This window comes from Mesoplodon mirus (genome assembly GCF_964341445.2).
Source record: "Mesoplodon mirus genome assembly, chromosome: 13".
Taxonomy (NCBI): Eukaryota; Metazoa; Chordata; class Mammalia; order Artiodactyla; family Ziphiidae; genus Mesoplodon; species Mesoplodon mirus.
The window spans coordinates 9,925,211-9,947,786 of record NC_138989.1 but is presented as its reverse complement, the minus strand read 5'-3'; the positions used below and the strand labels follow the sequence as shown (position 1 = coordinate 9,947,786).

General features: G+C 47.4%; 1 protein-coding gene across 5 annotated transcripts in view; it reads right to left on the bottom strand.

Annotated features, from left to right (window-relative positions):
• Positions 1-2,285: 2,285 nt before the first annotated feature.
• The window catches only part of ACAD10 (acyl-CoA dehydrogenase family member 10), a 50,968-nt gene continuing 30,677 nt past the window's right edge, over positions 2,286-22,576 (bottom strand). The window contains exons 12-21 of one of the 5 annotated variants that reach the window (XM_082640158.1): positions 22,072-22,245; positions 12,939-13,339; positions 9,333-9,473; positions 8,700-8,837; positions 8,486-8,576; positions 7,421-7,579; positions 6,547-6,719; positions 4,648-4,791; positions 3,552-3,642; positions 2,286-2,964 (exon numbers count right to left, since the gene is read on the bottom strand). In XM_082640158.1, the coding sequence (XP_082496284.1) occupies positions 2,876-2,964; positions 3,552-3,642; positions 4,648-4,791; positions 6,547-6,719; positions 7,421-7,579; positions 8,486-8,576; positions 8,700-8,837; positions 9,333-9,473; positions 12,939-13,339; positions 22,072-22,245 (1,601 nt within the window). In that variant the 3' untranslated portion in view covers positions 2,286-2,875. Of the gene's footprint in view, positions 2,965-3,551; positions 3,643-4,453; positions 4,548-4,647; positions 4,792-6,546; positions 6,720-7,388; positions 7,580-8,485; positions 8,577-8,699; positions 8,838-9,332; positions 9,474-12,938; positions 13,340-22,071; positions 22,246-22,576 lie in introns of those variants that run through there. The other 4 variants (XM_082640157.1, XR_014295673.1, XR_014295674.1 and 1 more) reach the window with 4 other exon arrangements.

Sequence of the window (22,576 nt, the reverse complement as noted above, 5' to 3'; positions counted from 1 at the left end):
AAAGCCAGATAAGGACCAGGTTAGACTTCCTTTTATCCTTTGGATTTTTTGCTCATATCTTGTTAAGGCCCTGCCCCTCATCCCCTGCCTTTTCTTCTCTTTTTTTTCTTTAATTTTAATTTTGCGGGTGGTTCTTTTGGAGCCCTCTGCAGCATTAGGGAACTTTGAACCCGCTCTAGTCTTCCTTTATTCCTTCTTCATCCTGGTGAACTCTGGAGAGCAGAAGGAGCTTTCAGAAACTCAAAGCATGTCGCGCTGCTACCTAAACTCACCGTTTTGTCACATTTAGAATCAACACCAAACTCCTCACCAAGGCCCCTGAGGCCTAATATGACCCACCACCTACTACTCTCTCTGCTCTGCACCCAGACACACTGGGCTGCCCCCCAGGGCCTCTGCATCTGCTGCTCCTTCTTCTGAAGCACCCTTGCCCATTCTCGTTGTGCACGTCTGGCTCAAATGCCTCTTCTGGAACAAGTCCTCCCTCCTGAGCCCCCAGCTCCGCACCCCCAGCAGTGCCTATCACATCACCCACCACAGCACTCACCACAGCACCCTCGTCACTCATCAATCACCCAGCACAGCACCCTCGTCACTCATCAATCACCCAGCACAGCACCCACGTCACTCATCAGTCACCCAGCACAGTACCCTCGTCCCTCATCAGTCACCCAGCACAGCACCCTCGTCACTCATCAATCACCCAGCACAGTACCCTCATCCCTCATCAGTCACCCAGCACAGCACCCTCGTCACTCATCAGTCACCCAGCACAGCACCCACGTCACTCATCAATCACCCAGCACAGTACCCTCATCCCTCATCAATCACCCAGCACAGCACCCTCGTCCCTCATCAGTCACCCATCACAGCACCCACGTCACTCATCAGTCACCCAGCACAGCACCCACGTCACTCATCAGTCACCCAGCACAGCACCCACGTCACTCACCATGGTCTCAGACACTCACCACCATCCCCCACTTGAGATGTGGGCCCCTTGATAATGGCAACTTGACCTGTTTTTTTGCACATTCCCCAAGGCCGAGACCAGTGCCTGGCCCAGAATTCGGGTGCAGTTGACAGTGGGGAGTGGAATTATTTCACCGAATGGGAGACCCTGGATGAGGGGCTGCTGGAGGCCACATCTCTGTGACTCGCATCCTTCAGGCAGTGTCCACTCTGCCGCCCCAGGGCCTCCCCACTTTGCAGCACAGTATCTGAGGGAGACGTGAGGTTGCTCCACTGCATGGCTTCTATTTTCATCCCTGCAGCTGCACTACTTAACAAGCAAGGTTAACAAGCTGAGGGCCACGTGATACAGCGGGCCACCAGCCAAGCACTTCCTTTCTCAAACCTCCTCCTTCCTAAGGCTTGAAGCAAGAAGTCAGGATGCTAGAACCCTGCCCGAGTTTGCCAAAGGATGTTTGTCAGTGTGGCTGGTGTGACAGCAATTCACTGGGGGTCTGAGTTTAACTTTACCTTTTCGTGAGCAACAAGCAGTAGAGGGCCTGCCTCCCCAGACCACTGGGGCAAGAATACCTGGGGAGCCCTTTCACAAGCCCCCCATGACTCCCCAGTACCCTGAAGGTGTGTGGCCCTGACTGCAGCAGATGGGCACTCTCTCCGTTAAAGCAGTTCCCTCAAGGGGGTCAAGTCTGCAATGCAGCAGATGCTGGGATGAGGGTCCCTGCCCATCTGGTCTGACCTGAAATGGGCAGCTGATGGCCACATCATCCCAGATCATGAGATTAGCAGTCCAGGTCCTAACAGCCAGTGGCTTATCTCTGACTGCCACCTGTGCTCATGGGACACCCATTCCTTGAAGAACTCAGACCTCAAGTGAGTGAGTATGTCCACCTTTCTCTGTAGGGAGAGTACTGCCCTCTGCATTGTAATAGCATGTTGCCCACCACCTCCCCTCCCCGCAAACATTCTGACTATAGAGCAGAGGGAGGAGTGGGCCTCACACACCAGAAAGCTGTGGTCCTTTGCTGATCTTTACATGAGCGGCTGTGAGGCGGCTGATTCGGGACCAACTGGGGTCACCGTGTCTGTGCCCCCCACGCATTTGGGTGGGCCGATGCACTGGGCAGGATCTTATGTAAACTCAAGTATGAGGAGGCACCTGACGTACTGAGACAGGGGAGCTGAGGTGTGAGCCTTCATTCTCCATTCTCTTTGTATGATATAGAACATTCGTGATGTCTCTGAGGTATATTTTCTTGTTCTTTCATGTTTCCAAAGTCCCTTTCCAAAATAACACCTCAGTGTTCTGTGTTTTGGACATTCAAAGGAAGAAAATCAGATGGCAGTGGCTTCATGATTGGGGTTTCATTCCATTCTCCCAGGAGCACTCCCGCCCTGGGTCTGTAGGCTGCAGCCATCAGCTGGGAGCGGGGGTGGGGAGGCGCGGAGCAGGAGGCCCCATATTGGGAGCAAGCACAGGCACCCCACCCCAGCAGGACTCCTAACATTCGTGCAGAGTCCCACAGCCTTTACGCGCCACAGCCAGAGAGAAGGGGGCCTGGCTGCCCAGCTGGGCGCCTGGACTGAAGACCAGCTCTCCACCCTCTGTCCTGGAACCCACTCAGCTCTCAGCTAATCCCCTTCGTCCTTGTCTGAAACAGGCAACTCCAGGCTTCTCACAGAAGTGTCTTCTGTGGGCACCCACCGAGGCTGAGTTCACAATAAGGATGGAAGGACAGAGCTGCCGGGCAGGGTGCAAGAATCACACATACCAGGTCTTTCAAAGCACATCATTTAAAGTTTTGGGCACTACAGGCCTGACAGGGACGATCTGGCTCCTGCAGTCCTGCAGGTCTAACTGCAGCGCTTCAGCTCCATCTTGGCCACTGCCGCTCTGTGCACCTCATCAGGGCCGTCGGCAAAGCGCAGGGCTCGAGCCCTGGTGAAGAACTGAGCCAGCGGGTAGTCGCTGCTTAGCCCTGCTGCTCCGAAGGCCTGGCAGACACAGGGCGGGAGGGGAGGAAGCCCTGGGTGAGCCCTCGTCTCTGAGCGCCCCAGGAACAAGTGCCTGCTCCTAAGATCTCAGAACGGCTCATAACAGCTGCCTTCCCAAGCTTGTCCCCTGACACCTGTGTGATAACGATGTTCTGGAAGACTTCAGGTGGGGCCGCACTTGCCATCCCAGGGATGCCAGACTCCCAGGTCTGCTCTGCTAGGTGACTTCTGCCATCAGGAAATCCCTCTGTTGGGGCCAGGGATTGAGATTTGGGAAGGAGGCATCCCTGCACGGTTAGGAGGCTGGGCCTGCTCAAAGAAGAACCTAGGTTCCCCAAATCTGAGCTCAGCTCCTTTCAAGCTGAGTGACCCTGGACAAGTCACTTCACTTTCCTCTGCTTCTGTTTCCACATATTCAAAATGAAGGTAGGAACAGAACCCCTCATAGGGTTGTTCTGAGGAGGAAAAGGAAAGTCACATGTGGTGAGTGCGACAAAGGGCGGCTCTTAGTTTACAGGAGGTTGGGCAGCTGAAGGAGAGGGAGTTTTGAATCTGTTGTAAATGATTCAGACGAATCAGCGACTCACCATCTGCGCTCACCTGAATAGCACGATTAGTCACTCGGCAGGCCATGGACGGGGCCACCATTTTAATCATGGCAATATCCAAAGCTGCGGCCTGCAAGGAAGAGGAGGTATGCTTAGGAGGGCAGACCTGAGGGCTGAACACTTGGAAGAACGATCAGTTTCACAGGGAGGAGTAGAAACAATAGCTCAGAACAGAGAGCTGAGGTCCCGCTGGACCACAGGCCTTGCCTGGTGTGTGGTCCCTGCCCAGCACTGACGGTGGGGGGGGACAGCGGGGTGACTAGGAGGGGACTCGGGATGTTGTGCGCTGTGGGTGGCTGTCTGGTCAAGGAAAGACTCAGGACGTCTTCCCAGCTGATGGGCAGCATCACCAGCACACACACAGGGCAGAGTGGTGAGTGGCTCGTGCCTCATTCAGGGTCACGGCCAGCTCTGTTTCCAAAGGGTAAGTGGAACAAGGCCAGCCAGGACTCTGGGGAGTTGAGCGGCAACCATCTGCCCTCAGTCTGGGATTTTAATTGAAGCCCCCGAGAGCCCTCACACCTGGCACTAGAGTGCCAAGAAACAGGGAACTTGAGCCTGGGTCAACCCACTGCTACCGAGGCCTCTCGGCTAAGGGGTGGAGGCCCCATGGAGAGATGGAGAAGGCAGGGGTCAGCATGGCATCGTACCTGGCTGTTAGAGGCCCTCAAAAAGAGCCATTTAAAGAATAAAGTCACACTTGAAAATAAAGCTTCTCCTCTGGTTAACTCCATGGCTTACTCTTAGTTTGCTGGATGCCCGGAAGTCCGGGTGGGGCCGTAGCTCAGGCTGGGGCCCTGGGGCCCTGTCAGGTCCACTGTCTTGAACCCAGAAGGTCACTGGGTCAGTAAGACAGAAAGTTCAGTCCTCTTTTATTGTACCTTTTCCATTTTTGAAAAGCTGCCCAAGTAGTCCCAAGGAGAGTTGAAGCAAACTTATTTATGTCAAGGAGCCAAGTGCTTTCTCCATGGTTTGCTGAGTGGGGAGGAAAGAGTCAGCATCTAGAGATTCCCGGGCCCGTGTCCCTCACTGCGACCTCAGGACCCGGCCTCTGTGAGGCCCCTCGGCCCCCTACCTTATTTCCCGCCACGTCCATGACATGGGCAGCTTTCAGCACCAGCAGCCGGGCCTGCTCGATCTCCACTCGGGACTGGGCAATGTCTGCCAGGACCGTGCCCTGCTCTACCAGGGGCTTCCCGAAGGACACACGGGACTTCGCCTGTGGACACAGGAGACAGGACGGGAGGCACGGGGCTGTGCCCTGCAGAGGAGGTGGGTGGAAGCACACAGGAGAGGGCTGGAGGGGAAGGGGGGCAGAAGCGGGACCGTGCAGCTCAGGTGCCACTTTGCCAGCTCTCCAGCCACTGGAAACTCCCAGGGAGAAGAGCCGGAAGCAGACAACGTTCGTGGGCACCGTGGAGCTAGTCAACGTGGTGGCTGCACAAATTACCTCCAGGAACCCCTGTACTTCAGCCATTCCGCTCCTTCTGGGCAGGCTCGGCTGCCAGGCAGGGACAGTGCTTGATCTGAGCTGCCTCTGGCCCAGGGCTATTCTGGGAACTAGGCAGTGACTGTGGGCACCTCACACAGGCAGGGGAGGGCGCCCTCTGACAGCAGGGCCTGCTTCACGTCCTGGGGTGCCCTCAGGAGCAAAGTCTGGGTGCCAGACCCCCCTCTTGGGCAACTGTTATTGCAGTGGGGATTCTACAGTCTTTAAAAGTTATAAGCAATCAGAAAAACTTATAAGGGACCTATCCCCCACCCCCCCCTTTTCTTTTTTAACTAAAAACAGTTAATGACAAATAATATTACTCATGGCAGAAAATGTATCCATTTTCAGACAAACAAAAAAAAGAAAAAACATAAACACCTGGTATTCCATCATCTAGTCACACTTAATATTTGGTGGACACTTTTTGGTATGCATAAACATACATATGCAGTTTTTACAAAAATATGGAGTCATACTCTTTATAATGCTTTGTAGCCTGGCTTTTTTTTTTTCATTAAGAGCATCTCTCTATATATCAAGAAATAGATTTCTACAGCATCATTTTGGAATTTCACTGCATGCCCATAACCAGGATTATCTGACCAGGCTCCAGTTGTCAGCCTTATAGGTTGTTTCCAATGTATTATAGTCATGGCTGTGGTGAACCTCCTAGTATTAAATCTAGTTACTCTCTTGAGACCAAGTCCTATGAGTGGAATGGCCACGTCAATACTATGGTACCTTCTAATAAGACTTCTGACACGTACAGTCAAACTGCTCTGCAGGATGGGACTGGAGACTATACCTGAGCTCTTAAGAAAGGAGCATTTTCTTTAAAAAAAAAAAACAAAAAAAACCCAAAACCAAAAAACTACTCAGTCTCAACTAAAAAGGTTGAATCTCAGGTTTGCTCAGTAATCTATGCACACCAGACCATCTCTGTTCTTTGGACAGTATTTTGTGAGATATTTTGGAGGCTCAAGGGTTTGCTTCATCTTTGTGAAATTGATATCACCAATCTGAATTACCATTGCCAGCAAGAGCTTTTGTGTGGGCCTGCAACCTTTGAGGGGGTCAAAGAAGAATCAAGTTTTGGATGTGCTTGGGGAGGAGGATGGCGCAGGGCTGAACGCTGGAACCCTAGGTTCTCCCTGGTATCTGATTTTTAAAGATGACCTGGTAGCAGGAATGGTCATCAGTAGACCATGACCCTGTGGACCTTGGAACCTTGCCCGCTGCTGCTACAGAGCCTGGCCTTTTCCTTCTGGTCACCTCAACAGAGTGAGGCCCATTCTGCTCTGAATTTGAAACTTTAGCAAAGTAGCAGATGCAAAGCAAAGACAGGGACACAGCTTCTTGTAAAGAATATCACCTTGCTTCACCTGCTAGGTCTGCTCTCAGAAAACAGTTAGGATTTGAAGTTTGATAGGAAAACAGATGGGTCGTTCTGGTACAGAAACAGTCGCAAAGGGAAGTACTCACTCGGGCCTTCATGAGCGCCAGCGCCCTCTCGGAGTACCCGATCAGCCGCATGCAGTGATGGATCCTGCCAGGACCCAGTCGGCCCTGGGCAATCTCGAAGCCCCTGCCAGGGCCCAGAACCATGTTCTCCTTGGGCACACACACCTGCTCAAACGGGACTTCGCTGTGGCCACCTGAAAGGCCCGAAGGGTACCCATGAGCCATCTGCCTACTTGTTTTCCTCAGATGTGTTTATCTCATCTGCTGGCAATGAGTTTATCTCATCGCCTGCCCTTTTGTAGCCTTCTAACTGGAACATGGTTGAACATGTTGAACAGGGAGGGAAGGAAGGAGTCTCTTAAAGATGGGAAATAAATCACTGATTTATAATATCAAATGGATAGTTTGGCATTCCTTTTATAAAACATGACTCTAACTTAAGCTGAATCTCCTTGGCGGTATGTGACTCTAATAACGTAGTGATCCTACAGAAACACCCAAGGCAGAACGTGAACACCATCAGCAGAGAGAAGGAGCCCCTGTGAGAGGACTTCCAGGCCTGGAGGTCGGCTGTCCACCCTGGGGTCTAGAAGAGAAGGTCTGGGGGGCACTTCCTGCCTCCTGCTCTGTCCTCTGTGGCCTCCTTACCTCACAGAGTCCGGCTTATCTTCTAAGGATGGAAGAGAAAAAAAATAAAGGGATAAATGCCTGTCTGAAATTTGCCTGCATGGTTGATACTCATGGATGGAGTTGAAATGCAGGAGCACATGGCCTTCCAAATGTCATCAGACCCTTACAGGTGTTACTTCCTGCAGTGGAAGTGCTGCCCAAAGCCTTTTCCCCAGGCCCAGACCCAGACCCACACAGAGAGGCGAGCTGCTCCTGGGGGGCCAACCTGGTGCGTCCTCCAGCCCATATACCGTCAGAGGCCGGATGATTTTTATCCCCGGGGTATCCATGGGAACCAAGAGCATGGACTGCTGCCGGTGGCGTGGGGCATGTGGGTCTGTTTTTCCCATAAACACGCAGAGTTGGCAGCGAGGATCCAGGATGCCTGCCAGGAGAAGAGAGAGACCCCATCATCCGACGCGAGGCCATCAGATCTCCTTACACACGCAGTCCTGGCCCAGGGAAGCCGAAGCCAGTGAAGAGAGGGCCCTTTAAGACTTCACATGATCAGACGAGGACGTGCAGGCCCTTGACCAGCAGTGAGAGCAATTGGTTTCTGTGCCAGTGAGGAAGGAATCCAACATCCTAAGAGCAGTTTTTTTTAAAGCACCAAGTCAAGTTGAAAATGTAGTTTGGAGACAAGAAGCTGAAAACTGCTACTTTATAACTGGCAGCCTGTTCTGCTTTTTTCCCACAGGCAGTGGAAACATGATGGCTTTGGGCACAGGCTTCAGAATCCTGCCAGCTTTGAACTCTGGGTTCCCTACTTGCTAGTTCCCTACTTGCAAGTACCTTAGGCAAGTGACTCTAGTCACTTCTCCATCCTAGTTTCCTTCTCTGTAACATGGGGATAATAACACGGACCTTCTGGGGAGGGGTGGGGACTCAGCACGTATGGAGAGCCCTGCAGAGTTAACGCCTGGTGAACAACAGGAGTATGACCAGCCCTTCTGCTGAGGCACACCTGACCTCACAGCACGGAGAAGCCATCAAGGAAGTGACCTCCTGCCTTTCGAAAGGGAGATGCCCACAGCAGAACCGAGAGAGAGGGGAGTGAAGCAGAGGTTCCTGGGAACTGTTATGTGGGGTCACCTGGTAACCCACGTAGAACCTCTGGTTCTCCCAGGGTTTGCTGCCTTTTCTGAGAACAGACACAGAATCTCCTTTGCATCAAATGGAAATGAAGCTAGTCCCTCCCACAGTTTCTCAGAAAACAGCCAGGCAGAGAAGACATGCTTATCAATGCAGACCCACATAAGTATGATTGAAAAATGAATTTCAGGCCAAATACCTGAGATCCACCACTTGTGACCATTTATGACATAAAAGCCATCCTCCTCTTGGATGGAAGACTCAATGTTGGTGGCATCTGAGGAGGCAACCTGAGCGACAGCACATTCTCATTAGAGCTGGTCCTGCAGTCCCTGATGGCAGAGCGCAGGTGGGGTCGGGCGAGGGTCTGGCCTGATGAGAAGGAGTACCTGTGGGTGACCCAAGCAAGGTACCTGGGGCTCAGTCATAGCAAAACAGGAGCGGGCCTTTCCCTCCAGCAGCGGAATCAGCCAGCGGGCCTTCTGCTCCTCGGTGCCGTATCGCACCAGAAGCTCCGTGTTCCCTGTGTCTGGAGCAGAACAGTTAAAGATCTGGAAAGGAGAAAAAGCAGAAAGGTGACTCCCATATCCATATTCAAAACTTCAAACACCCCAGAAGCATGCACCCGGGCTCCTTCCAAGTCACAGGCCCTCTGACACCCTCGTGAAAGTCCTTCCTCTCCCCAAGGAAATGCAAAGACCCACAACATTCTGAATATAGCAGCTCAGAGCCTCTGAAGCTCAACCACGGAGCTCCTTGGGGGAGAGAAAGGAGACTGGAGCTGGTGGGCTGGGGCCCATGGAAGCCAGCCAGGCTGTGCTCATCTGGGCCCTCGCTTCCCAAGTAGATGCCCACCCCAAGCTGCTTTCTTGCTGTGGCTCCAGCCACCTGCCCACAGTGTCCTCCCCCATAAGAAGTCTGAGTTTGCATCAGTGCTCCTGAGTCCAGTACAGCTGCAGGGAACCCCATCAGCCCAGGAGGGTGGCTGAACTTGTGTGGAGGACAAGGATTTCCTCCCACACTGAGAAAGACATTAAAGAAGGTACCTCGGGAGCGTACAGAGATGTGCCCATGACCTCACAAAAATGTGCGTACTCTACGTTGGTCAGCCCTGCTCCGTATTTTTTCTCGGGATCAGTCTCCACAGGTAGAAAAAGGTTCCAAAGTCCTTCGGCCTTGGCTTTCTCCTGTCACGGGAAAAAGAAGTCAGGGATCCACAGAGTGTGATTTCATTTATTTTGTCCCGCAGAAAATAACGAGGCCAGTCCAAACCACCGGGCTGGATACAAACCCTGCAGATCTGTGGGAGGAGAATATGAGGGTGCCTGGAGACAGCCCAGTCCTAACAGTGACCGTGGCAATCAGTTCACTTCCCCGGCGTCCACATCCCAGGCGCCCTACGTACACCACCTCCATCACTGTTAGCATCACTACTGTCGCCACGACGCAGCTTAGAACTCACTCCATGAGCACAAGAGAGTGATGGGTCCTTTAGTGAGCCTGCGGGGAACCAGCCTAGGGCAGTTGGCGGCAGCCTCAGGTGCTTTGATGAGGTGCCTAAGGACATCCCCTGATCCAGCTTCCTTTATGAGGCACAACTTTGTTCCTGGGAAAGTAACTCTGGGTTTCTGAACGTAGCTCCCAACATGGAAACTAGGAAGTCTAGCCTGGGGGTCAGGAGCCCAGGCCCTGAGTCACACTGCTTGGTTCAGACCCTGCCCCACCACACCTGCTGGGAGACCCTGGGCAAGATACCAGAGAGCTCCACGTGGCAGTTTCCTCATCCGTGAAACGGGATGTCACCACCCACGCTATCAGTCATGGCTACTGAGTGAGCAGTAGGAGTGGATGGTGACTAACTGACGGGAAAAAGGAACCGCGTGGGAAGGTTATCAGGAGCTCAGATTAGAGAAGGAGGCTCAGAAATGGACAGCAGCCCAGGCAGCACAGCTTAGGACAGACACTCTGCACTCCTGCTGTGCAGTGAGTGAGTGCCAGTTGTTTTCTCTCTTGAAAACACTGTTTACTCTCTCAGTTGCAGGAAGGGCCAGCCCGGCTGGCCTAGCTTGGCTCAACATGCCCACTTCCTGGCCGGGGGTGGGGGGGGCTGGGTTGGCACCTGGACTGACAGCTCTGCCAGACTGTGTCCAAAGGTGGGCGGGGAGGCCCCCAAATGAAACTGGGGTGCTGCTACCCAAAGAAAGGGGAAGGGTCTCTAGGCAGCCAACCAGTGCCCACAACACCCACCTCACTGGGTGGCTGGGGAGATGAAATGAGGTAACACACAGAATATAAAGTGCTGGACTGAGAAGCTGGGGGCTGTACTAAATATTAGTGATGATGGATATTCTTCGCACTGGGAGGTGACCAGCTGGCCGACTTTTCCATTACATTGGGCCTGGGCTCTAGGACATGTACTTCTAGAATCAGCACATACACTCGGCTCATTGCTGTGTTAAGCTAATTAGCTCAGAGTGCAGCAACCAAGGAGAAGAAGGACAGATTAACTGGAACAAATGAATCAAGAAGGGAAGGGAAAAGTAGGAAGGGAAGCAAGGGAGTTCTGAGAGGAGGAAGAATAAGGGAATAAATATAATCGTCTCCTTGTGGGAGGGGAAAAACCCCACAGATTTGAGCCCAGAAGATCTGGACTGAGTCCAGGTGCTATTATTTCTAGCTGTGTCCCTGGACAAATTCAATTCCTTATCTTTAAATTGAGGTTCTTAATGCTTACCTCACGGGATTTGTGAGATGCCGTGTAAAAGTCAAATACTTCTCATTTATGGGTAGTAATGACACTTTGGATAAAAGCCACGAGCCATAATTCCACCACACTCCCCAAAAATCTTAGTTGTCATTATGATTCCCATTTAGGTATGACCACAAGTAGAATGTACCCTCATCTAGGTTTTTCCTATGCCTTCATTTTAGAGACTAGAGATGTTTGCAACATGAGTGTGTGCTTTTCTGATGCTTTTGTGCACTCCACGGGTACGTCATATAGGCGAGGACTAAATGTGCAGGCCAGTAGGTGGGGGATAGGGCACAGATCGGAGCACAGATCGGTAAGCACCTTCCTGATGAAAATTTGGCAATATTTGTTGAACCTCAAAATGGCCTCATTCTTAGAGCAGTATTTTTACTTCAAATAAATGATGCTGTAGAAACAGTAAATGGACACAGAAGCATGTAAGAGCATTCAATGTACCTTCCTTGCACAGGATCCAAACCCCCCCCCCTTTTTTTAAGATTTTTTTTGATGTGGACCATTCTTAAAGTCTTTATTGAATTTGTTACAATATTGCTTCAGGTGTTTTTTTTTTATGTTTTGGCTTTTGGTCAGGAGGCATGTTGGATCCTAGCTCCCTGACCAGGGACTGAACTCACACCCCCTGCATTGGAAGGCAAAGTCTTAACCACTGGACTGCCAGGGAAGTCCCCCAACACCTTCTTATTCTGGGGTGCTCTCTCACTGTATAAATTTTGGTGGCATCAAGGCACGAGCATGGGACCTACACCTGACTGGCCAAAAATTCCCACCTCAATCTTGGAGTCCTGAGGAAGCATCCAGCAGAGACCTCCCGGTTGCTGCCCTAGTGACAGCCTTGGCCACGCTCCCTGCAGCCAGCCTTCCCTTGGCTTCTACTGTCTCCTTCAGGTGGCTCTTCAGCCTCCCTGTCCATGTTAGCAGCTAGCTGCTAACTCTCCTGCTTAAGTGACCCAGAGTGACCTAGACTGAGATCCCCACAGTGTCCTTCAGCCAGGGGCAGGGTAGACAAATTATGGTGTACCTGCAATGTGGTCCTCTCGGGGGTCCATCTCCAGGAACTGATGTGGGAAGGTGATACATCATCAAATAACATAAGCAAGTGGGAGATTCAAATGTATAAAACAATTTCATGACAATAGGAATAATAATAATATGTTATAGGAAGACAGAGCTGGGAGGCTAATAAACCAAACTGTTGACATTGATTAGCTCAGAGGGCAGAGAATTTTAGAGAACTCTTTCTATGTCATGAACTCTTTCTACTCTTGCCACGTTTGAGCTCTGGTTACTTTGCGATAGGTTTGTAACTAGGAAAAAAGAGATGACGCTATTTCTTTTTAAAGTAGGTGATGGTTGCATCACAGGCAGAATATGTGCTCCTGAAGACCTCAAATAACTTAAGAACTAACACAAGCCAAGACTAATCCTGAAAAAGAACAGCAGGAATTTCCGTTATCAGCTAAAGTGGTGTCACCGTGTGTCAAGAGCATAAACACAGTTTATACTGGCCCTTCAACTTTGATATTAGGGATTCTTTAAAGAGAGCCTTATTTAATTGATACAATTTATATCAGTTTGTTTCAAATTTACGTGATTCAGATATGCATAAAATGAGCCCACCGGCCTCAGAGTTATAAACCACAGACACGGCATTGCTTTGCCTGGCTGAGTATGAGGCTGAGACACGGTCACACAGAAAGAGCAATGAAGTGAAACTGAGTGATCTAGAGCTGGCTCTTTCTAATGATGGTGGAAAGCGGAAATCATCCAACTCGGCCCTCCCATCTCTTCGCTGACTGGGAGGGAACAGATGTGGCCGGCGTACGAGCTGAGGTTGGGCCTTGCTAATGAGGTCTCCCCACATCTCGAAACGCTGCTTTACCTTGAGATCTTCGACCAGTAGGGGAGGGGTCCACTTCTCGGCTGAGGCCTGGTGATGCTGCAGCTCTGGCTCAGCGGGGTACACATGCCGCTCCATAAACTGCTTCAGCTGCTGATACAGCTCCCTGACTGGTGGGGAAAGGCCTTCTGGAGAGAAGGCCAGAGCTCCCTTTGAGACATGAGCTGGGGAAGAGTCTGTCGAGGTGACATAACTCCTCATGCCTGGGGTCCTTGGCAGGGACTGTGGCCTGGCCCGTGTGTGGTGGGACCTTGTTAACGGTTTGGTGGCTGGCATCTCCTTGAAAACCCGGAACCCTTCTTTGACTGCAAAATCCCATGCCAGGTTAGACATAAATTCAGTCAGCTTTCCAGTTTGTTCCGCAGTAGCCGAGCTTGCATGCCCTAAGCAGAGGCAAAGAAAACCAGTGAATAACCCCCAAATAACCCTTAATAGTGATGCTAACACATGACAGTATTGTTCCATCAACCACTACTACCACTTGCTGAGCACTTGACCTGCACCAGATTCAGCGCTAAGTGCTTGACATGCATTATTATAGCTAATTGAATTCCTGGACCTACATGACTGTTTTAATCCCCACTTTACAGACAAGGATCCAGGTTTTAGGGAGGAGACGTGCCCAAGCTTACATCAGTGGGCTGGGAGCAGAAGTTGGACTCAGTTGGCCTGCTCCCTGCTCTTTATCTCTTCTTTTCCTAAAGAAACTAAATTAAATTGGGAATTCCCCATATCACTTCTGCTTTCACCTTGGGCTATAGGAAGCCCTGCCATGAAATTCATAATAATAGTGTCACAGGGGATTGGATTAATGGCTAGTTCCTGGGCACCATTTTGTCTAGATCAGCACTGTCATCAGCGTCACAGAAGTCACTCTAGTCATGCTCTGTTTTTTTCTTTGCTTAATACACACATCAAGACTTTTTTAAGAAAAGATTTTTGAAAAAAATTAAGATGTAGTGTACATACATCCTCTTTAGAAAGTGTACAGTTCTGTGAGCTTAGTCAGGCAACCACTGCCACCATCAACATCAGTACACATATTCCCATCATCCCCAAACTTCCACGGTGTCCCTCTGTACTCAAACCTTTCCCCTTGCCCCTGGGGAACAACACTGATCTATGTTCCTGTAGTTTGTCTTTTCCAGAATGTCATATGAATACATATGTCATATTCTTTTCAGTGTGGCTTCTTTCACTCAGTATATCTGGGATCCATCCATGTGTCTCCTTATACTGTGAATATTGCCTTTTTATAGTGGGATTTTTCAGTCAGCTCATCTGGATTATTTTTAGCATTTCCATGTTCTAAAGAGACTGTTTTCCTCATTTGCTTTGTATCAATAAATGGATCTTTGCAGAGGCCTATTTTACTTCTGGCTCCTGCCAATGGTCAAGTGCTAGTCCTCAAAAGAACTATTTCATGCAGCTTTGGTTTTAAAGATATTACGCTATTCCTTACAAATTGGGAACCAGATCCATCTGCTACACAGCAGGGAATGCAGCCCACTGGACCTCATCAAGTCTTTGCTTGGCACCTTCTGGGTACTGGGTATGGACCCAGGCCCTGGGGGGCCAGCTGGGAATCAGGTAACCCCCTTCCCTGAGTCACAGACTTACAGCGAGGGCCACTGAGCACGAGTGGGCTAGGCTACATTTTCCCCTCCTAACTCAGACTGTACAGGTCTCATAGAAGGGAAGGATATCCCCCCCTTAACATTCATTGTTATTCATAATGATTTTTTTTCTATTGTTTTCTTTGTTTCTATTTCATTTATTTCTGCTCTCATCTTTATGATTTCTTTCCTTCTACTAACTTTGGGTTTTGTTTGTTCTTCTTTCTCTAGTTCCTTTAGGTGTAAGGTTAGATTATTTGACAGTTTTCTTGTTTCTTGAGGTAGGATTTTATTGCTATAAACTTCCCTTAGAACTGCTTTTGTTGCATCCCATAGGTTTTGGATCGTCGTCTTTTCATCGTCATTTGTCTCTAGGTATTTTATTTCCCCTTTGATTTCTTCAGTGATCTCTTGGTTATTTAGTAATGTATTGTTTAGCCTCCATGTGTTTGTGTTTTTTATGTTCTTTTCCCTGTAATTTATTTCTAATCTCATAGCGTTGTGGTCGGAAAAGATGCGTGATATGATTTCAATTTTCTTAAATTTACCGAGGCTTGATTTGTGACCCAAGATGTGATCTATCCTGGAGAATGTTCCGTGTGCACTTGAGAAGAAAGTGTATTCTGCCACTTTTAGGTGGAATGTTCTATAAATATCAATTAAATATATCTGGTCTATTGTGTCATTTAAAGCTTGTGTTTCCTTATTAATTTTCTGTCTGGATGATCTGTCCATTGGTGTAAGTGAGGTGTTAAACTCCCCCACTATTATTGTGTTACTGTCAATTTCCTCTTTTATAGCTGTTAGCATTTGCCTTATGTATTGAGGTGCTCCTATGTTGGGTGCATATGTATTTATGATTGTTATAACTTCTTGGATTGATCCCTTGATCATTAGGTAGTGTCCTTCCTTGTTTCTTGTAACATTCTTTATTTTAAAGTCTATTTTGTCTGATATGAGTATTGCTACTCCAGCTTTCTTTTGATTTCCATTTGCATGGAATACCTTTTTTCCATCCCCTCACTTTCAGTCTGTATGTGTCCCTAGGTCTGAAGTGGGTCTCTTGTAGACAGCATATATATGGTCTTGTTTTTGTATCTATTCAGTGAGCCTGTGTCCTTTTTTTTTTTTCTTTTCTTTTTGTGGTACGCAGGCCTCTCACTGCTGTGGCTTCTCCTGTTGCGGAGCACAGGCTCCAGACGCACCGGCTCAGCAGCCATGGCTCATGGGCCCAGCCGCTCCGCAGCATGTGGGATCCTCCCGGACCGGGGCCCGAACCCATGTCCCCTGCATCGGCAGGCGGACTCTCAACCACTGCGCCACCAGGGAAGCCCCTGTGTCTTTTGGTTGGCACATTTAATCCATTCACATTTAAGGTAATTATCGAGACGTATGTTCCTATGACCATTCTCTTAATTGTTTTGGGTTTGTTTTTGTAGGTCCTTTTCTTCTCTTATGTTTCCCACTTAGAGAAGTTCCTTTAGCATTTGTTGTAGAGCTGGTTTGGTGGTGCTGAATTCTCTTAGCTTTTGCTTGTCTGTAAAGCTTTTGATTTCTCCATCGAATCTGAATGAGATACTTGCCAGGTAGAGTAACTTGGTTGTACGTTCTTCCCTTTCATCACTTTAAATATATTGTGTCACTCCCTTCTGGCTTGTAGAGTTTCTGCTGAGGAATCAGCGGCTAACCTAATGGGAGTTCCCTTGTGTGTTATTTGCCATTTTTCTCTTGTTGCTTTTAATAATTTTTCTTTGTCTTTAATTTTTGTCAATTTGATTACTATGTGTCCCAGCGTGTTTCTCCTTGGGTTTATCCTGCCTGGGACTCTCTGTGCTTCCTGGACTTGGGTGGCTATTTCCTTTCCCATGTTAGGGAGGTTTTGACTATAATCTCTTCAAATATTTTCTAGGGTCCTTTCTCTCTCTCTTCTCCTTCTGGGACCCCTATAATGTGAATGTTGGTGTTTAATGTTGTCCCAGAGGTCTCTTAGGCTGCCTTCATTTCTTTGCATTCTTTTTTCTTTATTCTGTTCCGTGACAGTGAATTCCACCGTTCCGTCTTCCAGGTCACTTATCTGTTCTTCTGCCTCAGTTTTTCTGCTATTGATCCCTTCTAGTGTATTTTTCATTTCAGTTATTGTATTGTTCATCTCTGTTTGTTTGTTCTTCAATTCTTCTAGGTGTTTGTTTTTTAATTCTTCTGGGTCTTTGTTGAACATTTCTCACATCTTCTCAATCATTGCCTCCATTGTTTTTCCGAGGTCCTGGATCATCTTCACTATCATTATTCTGAATTATTTTTCTGGAAGGTTGCTTATCTCCACTTCATTTAATTGTTTTTCTGGGGTTTTATCTTGTTCCTTCACCTGGTACATAGTCCTCTGCCTTTTCACTTTGTCTATCTTTCTGTGAATGTGGTTTTCATTCCACAGGCTGCAGGATTATAGTTCTTCTTGCTTCTGCTGTCTGCCCTCTCATGGATGAGGCTATCTAAGAGGCTTGTGCCAGCTTCTTGATGGGAGAGAGTAGTGGTGGGTAGAGCTGGGTGTTGCTCTAGTGGGAAGAGCTCAGTAAAACTTTAATCCTCTTGTCTGCTGATGGGTGGGGCTGAGTTCCCTCCCTGTTGGTTGTTTGGCCTGAGGTGACCCAGCACTAGCGCCTACAGGCACTTTGGTGGGGCTAAGGGCAGACTCAGGGAGGGCTCAGGCCAAAGAGTACTTCCCAGAACTTCTGCTGCCAGTGTCCTTGTCCCCGTGGTGAGCCACAGCCGCCCCCCCGCCTCTGCAGGAGACCCTCCAACCCTAGCAGGTAGGTCTGGTTCAGTCTCCTATGGGGTCATTGCTCCTTCCCCCTGGGTCCTGATGTGCACACTACTTTGTGTGTGCCATCCAAGAGTGCAGTCTCTGTTTCCCCCAGTCCTGTCGAAGTCCTGCAATCAAATCCCACTAGGCTTCGAAGTCTGACTCTCTGGGAATTCCTCCTTCCATTGCCAGACCCCCAGGTTGGGAAGCCTGACGTGGGGCTCAGAACCTTCACTCCAGTGGGTGGACTTCTGTGGTATAAGTGTTCTCCAGTTTGTGAGTCACCCACCCAACAGTTATGGGATTTGATTTTTTTGTGATTACGCCCCTCCTACCATCTCACTGCAGCTTCTCCTTTGTCTTTGGATGTGGGGTATCTTTTTTGGTGAGTTCCAATGTCTTCCTGTCGATGACTGTTCAGCAGTTAGTTGTGATTCTGGTGTTCTCACAAGAGGGAGTGAGCGCGTGTCCTTCTACTCCGCCATCTTGAACCAATCCTCGATTTTTTTTTTCTAACAGAGGGTACAAACTGTTTTCTTAATTTTCGTTTCCCTAGTAGGATCTCACTCTCAGAGTACTGCTTTGTCTCTTGGAAGGTCACTTGTTTGAGCTTGGGTTGATTTAAAACTATCACTTCCAATATATTTTCCCAAATGTAATCCCAGCAGAAAAGACCACATCCATGACTGACATCTTCCTAAATTGCAGCCACCAGCACTTTTTCCTTTCTAGAATTTCAGCAGCCATCTACAAGAAACCTAAACTTCAGTAACCACTTCTTAATGAAGGAAAGTGATACTTGGGGTCAGCTGGTACAGACTGTAAATCAGCCCCCAGGCTCTGGTCAATGTTGTCCCTCTGCCAACCTAAGGATGAGCCCAAATCTCCTGTGATGACATCACAGAGAGAATGCCTTTGAAACACACTGTTCTTCTCCAAAACCCCCTTTCCCAGGGTGATACCAAGTATCGCAACTGTTAAAAAAAAAAAAAAAAAAGACTTTAACAGTTAATTAAGAAGACAAATGCGCAGAAATAATACTTGTGTTCAAAGAGTTGAGTTTTTTGTTTCCCTAATCAAATGATTTTATCCTATTCTTTAAAAAAACTGACTTCACTGTTTTTACATAAGAAAACTAAGGCACTTCCTCAGTATGTCTGCTGGCCTTCCAGGTAGGAGGGAAGGGAGAGCACAATCAAGATCAGAGGAACAGAGGCCTGAAAGGACAGCACATCTGTTTTTCCATGTGGTGGCAAACACTGGCGTGTTTTGCCTCTGAGGCCAAGACAAGTTTGAGGCCAAGCCAGCGGCTCACAGGATCTTGGAAACTGTCAAAGGGCTTCCTGACAGGCAACTTGAGGACAATCTGGCGAAGTTTATTGGTGTAGAGATTCTAGAATGAATAATTCTGTTTTAAAAACTGAGATATAATTGACATAATGGGCAAAATCGATCCAGCTATCCCCAGCCACTGGAGCAGAACCCAGCGAGAACTTGGCTGCCCACTAGAAAATACCCACAGGCAATCAGGCCTGCACATCACTGTTTGGACTTAGCAGCCATTCTGTTTAATTAAATGTTTCTGGTTACCTTTCATTGTAAAACCATAACAAAAATTGGGAAATACTGGCTTAGAGCTGAGACTCTCCAAAAGAAGAGAAAATACCATTTCCAGGAATTACTGCTTATTGAGATCACGGAGGGTTAAACTAGAAATTCTCCAGATGCTGAATTTTCTCTGGAAAAATCACAACCTTCTATTGCCACTAACACCTGGCACAGCACCTGGCCTAGGAGAGGCTCTTGTGAGTAAATGGATGATCAATTCCCCTATTGCAACTGCCTTTCTCAGAAGATTCTGGCACCCTGGCTGAGAGCGACATGCTGCCAGAAAGCCTCGGGTATTGATGACCACGAAGCTAAGATATCCCCATAGTACTAGCAAACCCACTGCTGGGCTTCTTTCTACGTGCCTTTTAAGTTTTCATCTCAGAAAATTTCAAAGACAAACAAAACTAGACAGAAGAATATAATGAACCTAAAGGTTTCTACCACTCAGCCTCAACAATTATCAAAGCACGGCCAATCCTGTTTCACCCTCTGCCCTCCCCACCCCCACTGCCCTGGATTTTGCTAAAGTAAATCCCAAACACCACATCACTTTATTTATAAACATTTCATTTATGTCTAAAAACAAAGACTTAAGAACACCCACAACAATACCATTATCACACTTAAACAACAGTTAACTATGACGCCTTAATATCATCAACTCTCCAGTCAGAATTCATTTTTCACTGACTGTCTCAAATTTTTTTTTTCAGAAAAATTTCTTTTTTCAAACAGGGATCTGAATAAGGTCCAAATACTATTTTTGGCTAATGTATCTTTTAAGTCCCGTTCAATCTATAGGTTCCCTTTTCAACATCTTTTCCCCTTTTTTATCTGTTGAAGAAACTGAACTGTTTGCCCTGTGAAGTTTCCCAGAATCTGGATTTTTGTGAATGGCTCTGCCTCAACGGTGCTGTTGAATGTGCTCCGCTGAACCCTCTGTTCCCTGTAAGTTGGTGGTTGGCACTCGAGGCTTGGTCAGATCCAGGTTCGACTTTTGAGGACAGCATCAGGAGGTATGTAATGTCTGGCTGCCTCTCTCGATTTCAGCACCATTAATGCTTATTTTCCAGATGCATTCATGTAGTAGGGGTGGCAAATTGGTGACACGCTAATTCTATCATTGGGTCCAGGATGCTTCTCTAAAGAGAAACTTTCTCTCATCAATCATTTGGTTAGCCTGATATGTAATTTGTATGGGAAAGGCAGGATAAATGCTTGACTCTCTTCCCTTTATTTACCAGTTTTCAGAGTAATGGGTTGCTTTCCTGCCAACCTCCAAAGTCACCAGTGAGACACTGTCTCTTTGTTTTAGTATCACTCTTTACTCATGGATTTAAATATATTTGATGTGTTTCATCCATTTCAGCTATCATCATACTGGTGCTCAAAGTTTCCTGTCATTAGCAAGTGGGAGCCTATTCAAGTTGAATCCTGAGACCTTTAGATACGACCTTCTGAATCTTCAACAACCTCCTTGCTTTCTGGTACGGCAAGATGTTCCAGGTTCATCTTGTGGATATTCTGCCCTAGACCTGAAATCAGCCACTTTCTCCAAGGAGTCCTGGTTCCTTTCGGTGAGAATGGAATTTATAGATTATAATGTGGGTAATTAGGGGTAGTTAATGCTATTGGCTTAGTCACTACTTCTAGGTCTTTTGGTTAGATTCTAACTGCTTGCTTTCTACTTGCTTTCCTTCTACATAGGAAACAAACTTTAATCTGTCTTTCTACTTTCTTAAATAATTTAGGATATAAATTATTTCCATTTCTACCCTATAGAATTTAGAATTAAAACTAATAACATTGTGCCATCCTCGCATATATATATGAACACTCCATAGGTGACATATGTATATATCAAACCATCAGTTCTAAGTAGCCATACTTAACTTTTCTTCTCAAAAGTTCAAACTTAAAAGATACAGTCTAGAAAACACTGGTTAAATAAAGTATTTTACCATATATATATATATATTTTTTGCGGTACACGGGCCTCTCACTGTTGTGGCCTCTCCCATTGCGGAGCACAGGCTCCGGACGCGCAGGCTCAGCGGCCATGGCTCACTGGCCCAGCTGCTCCGCGGCATGTGGGACCTTCCCGGACCGGGGCACGAACCCGTGTCCCCTGCATCAGCAGGCGGACTCTCAACCACTGCACCACCAGGGAAGCCCTTTACCATATATTTAAAAGCACCGTCAAAGAAAATACGGTCATCTTTTCTTCTACAATCCTCTTACTGGGCAATTTGGCAACATCTACAAAATTGTTAAGTACACATTTTTAACCCAGAAATTCTAACCCTGGGAATTTATCCTTCACATATAGTCACATGTGTGTGAGAAAGGATGTCCACCAACCACTATTTGTGATTGCAAAAATCTGCAAACAATCCAAAGATACATCAATAGGGGAACTGGTTAAATACATTACAGTATATCCATACAATGGAATGTACTATAGAAATCAAAAAGAATGATGTAAGTCTGTACATATTCACATGGAAAGGTCTCAATGAAATATTGTTAAGTGGAAAAAAATAAGGAATTTGCCTTACATATAGTAATATCTAGTAACTATATAGTAAGTTATAGTTACATATATATGGTAATTATATATATATACACACACACAAATATTTCATAGAAATTCTTAAGCATACAAAATTTTTAAATCAAGGTACTGAAAACTACCTGTAAGATGATCACATTTTTATAAAACTTGGAGAGAGAGAGAGAGAGAGAGAGAGAGGGAGAGGTGACAGATACACAGAAAAACTGGGGGACCCATAATAGTAGTTTCATCTTTGAGGAATGGTGCTGAGAAGAATGGAAAATAATTTTATATTCTTCTATATGGTTGAATTCTTATCATGTATGTTTTTACTTTAAAAATTTTTGTGCCTTATTTTAATAACTTAAAAATTTTTAAATATTGATATTTAAAAATATATATATATGATATACACTTAATGACAAATGGTTGAATTAACTGAATCTTGTAATTCGGTCATGAGAGGGTTTCAGGGATAGAAGCCCCTTGGCTGTGACTCACACCCCGAGGCCAGCTCTCCCAGGCCCCCATTACCTGTGAGTGAGCGCTTGTAGACTCCCTGCAGGATTGCGGCAATGCGGAAAAAGGAGAAAGCCATGTAGAAGTTCCAGTTCTCAGTGGGATGGATCCCCATGTGAAGACAGTACATCCTGAAATACTCCTCTGCAGTAGGGATTCCCAGCTCAGTCAGATCACTGTCACTCAAACCTGAAGCGACAGACAGACCCAGGACTAGGCAAAAACTCCATGCTCCCCTGTGGCTCCAAGTATTTGAATTCTGAAAATCACTTCGTCCCTTGGAAATCAGCTTCACAACTAGTTCAAAGGGTTATAGCTCATCATTTCAAGATGTCTGGAATCCAGGCATGAAGCTGTTATTCACAATTTGGCTCTTAAAAGTTTCAGACTAAATTGGCAGTAAAGGAAGGAATGAGGGGCCTCCAATTCCATCTGGGCCACAGTTCAGGGTGGATGCATATTATTTTCTACCAGTCATTTGATTAAAAAATGGTATTCAAAGAAGATCTCGCCAAATTTT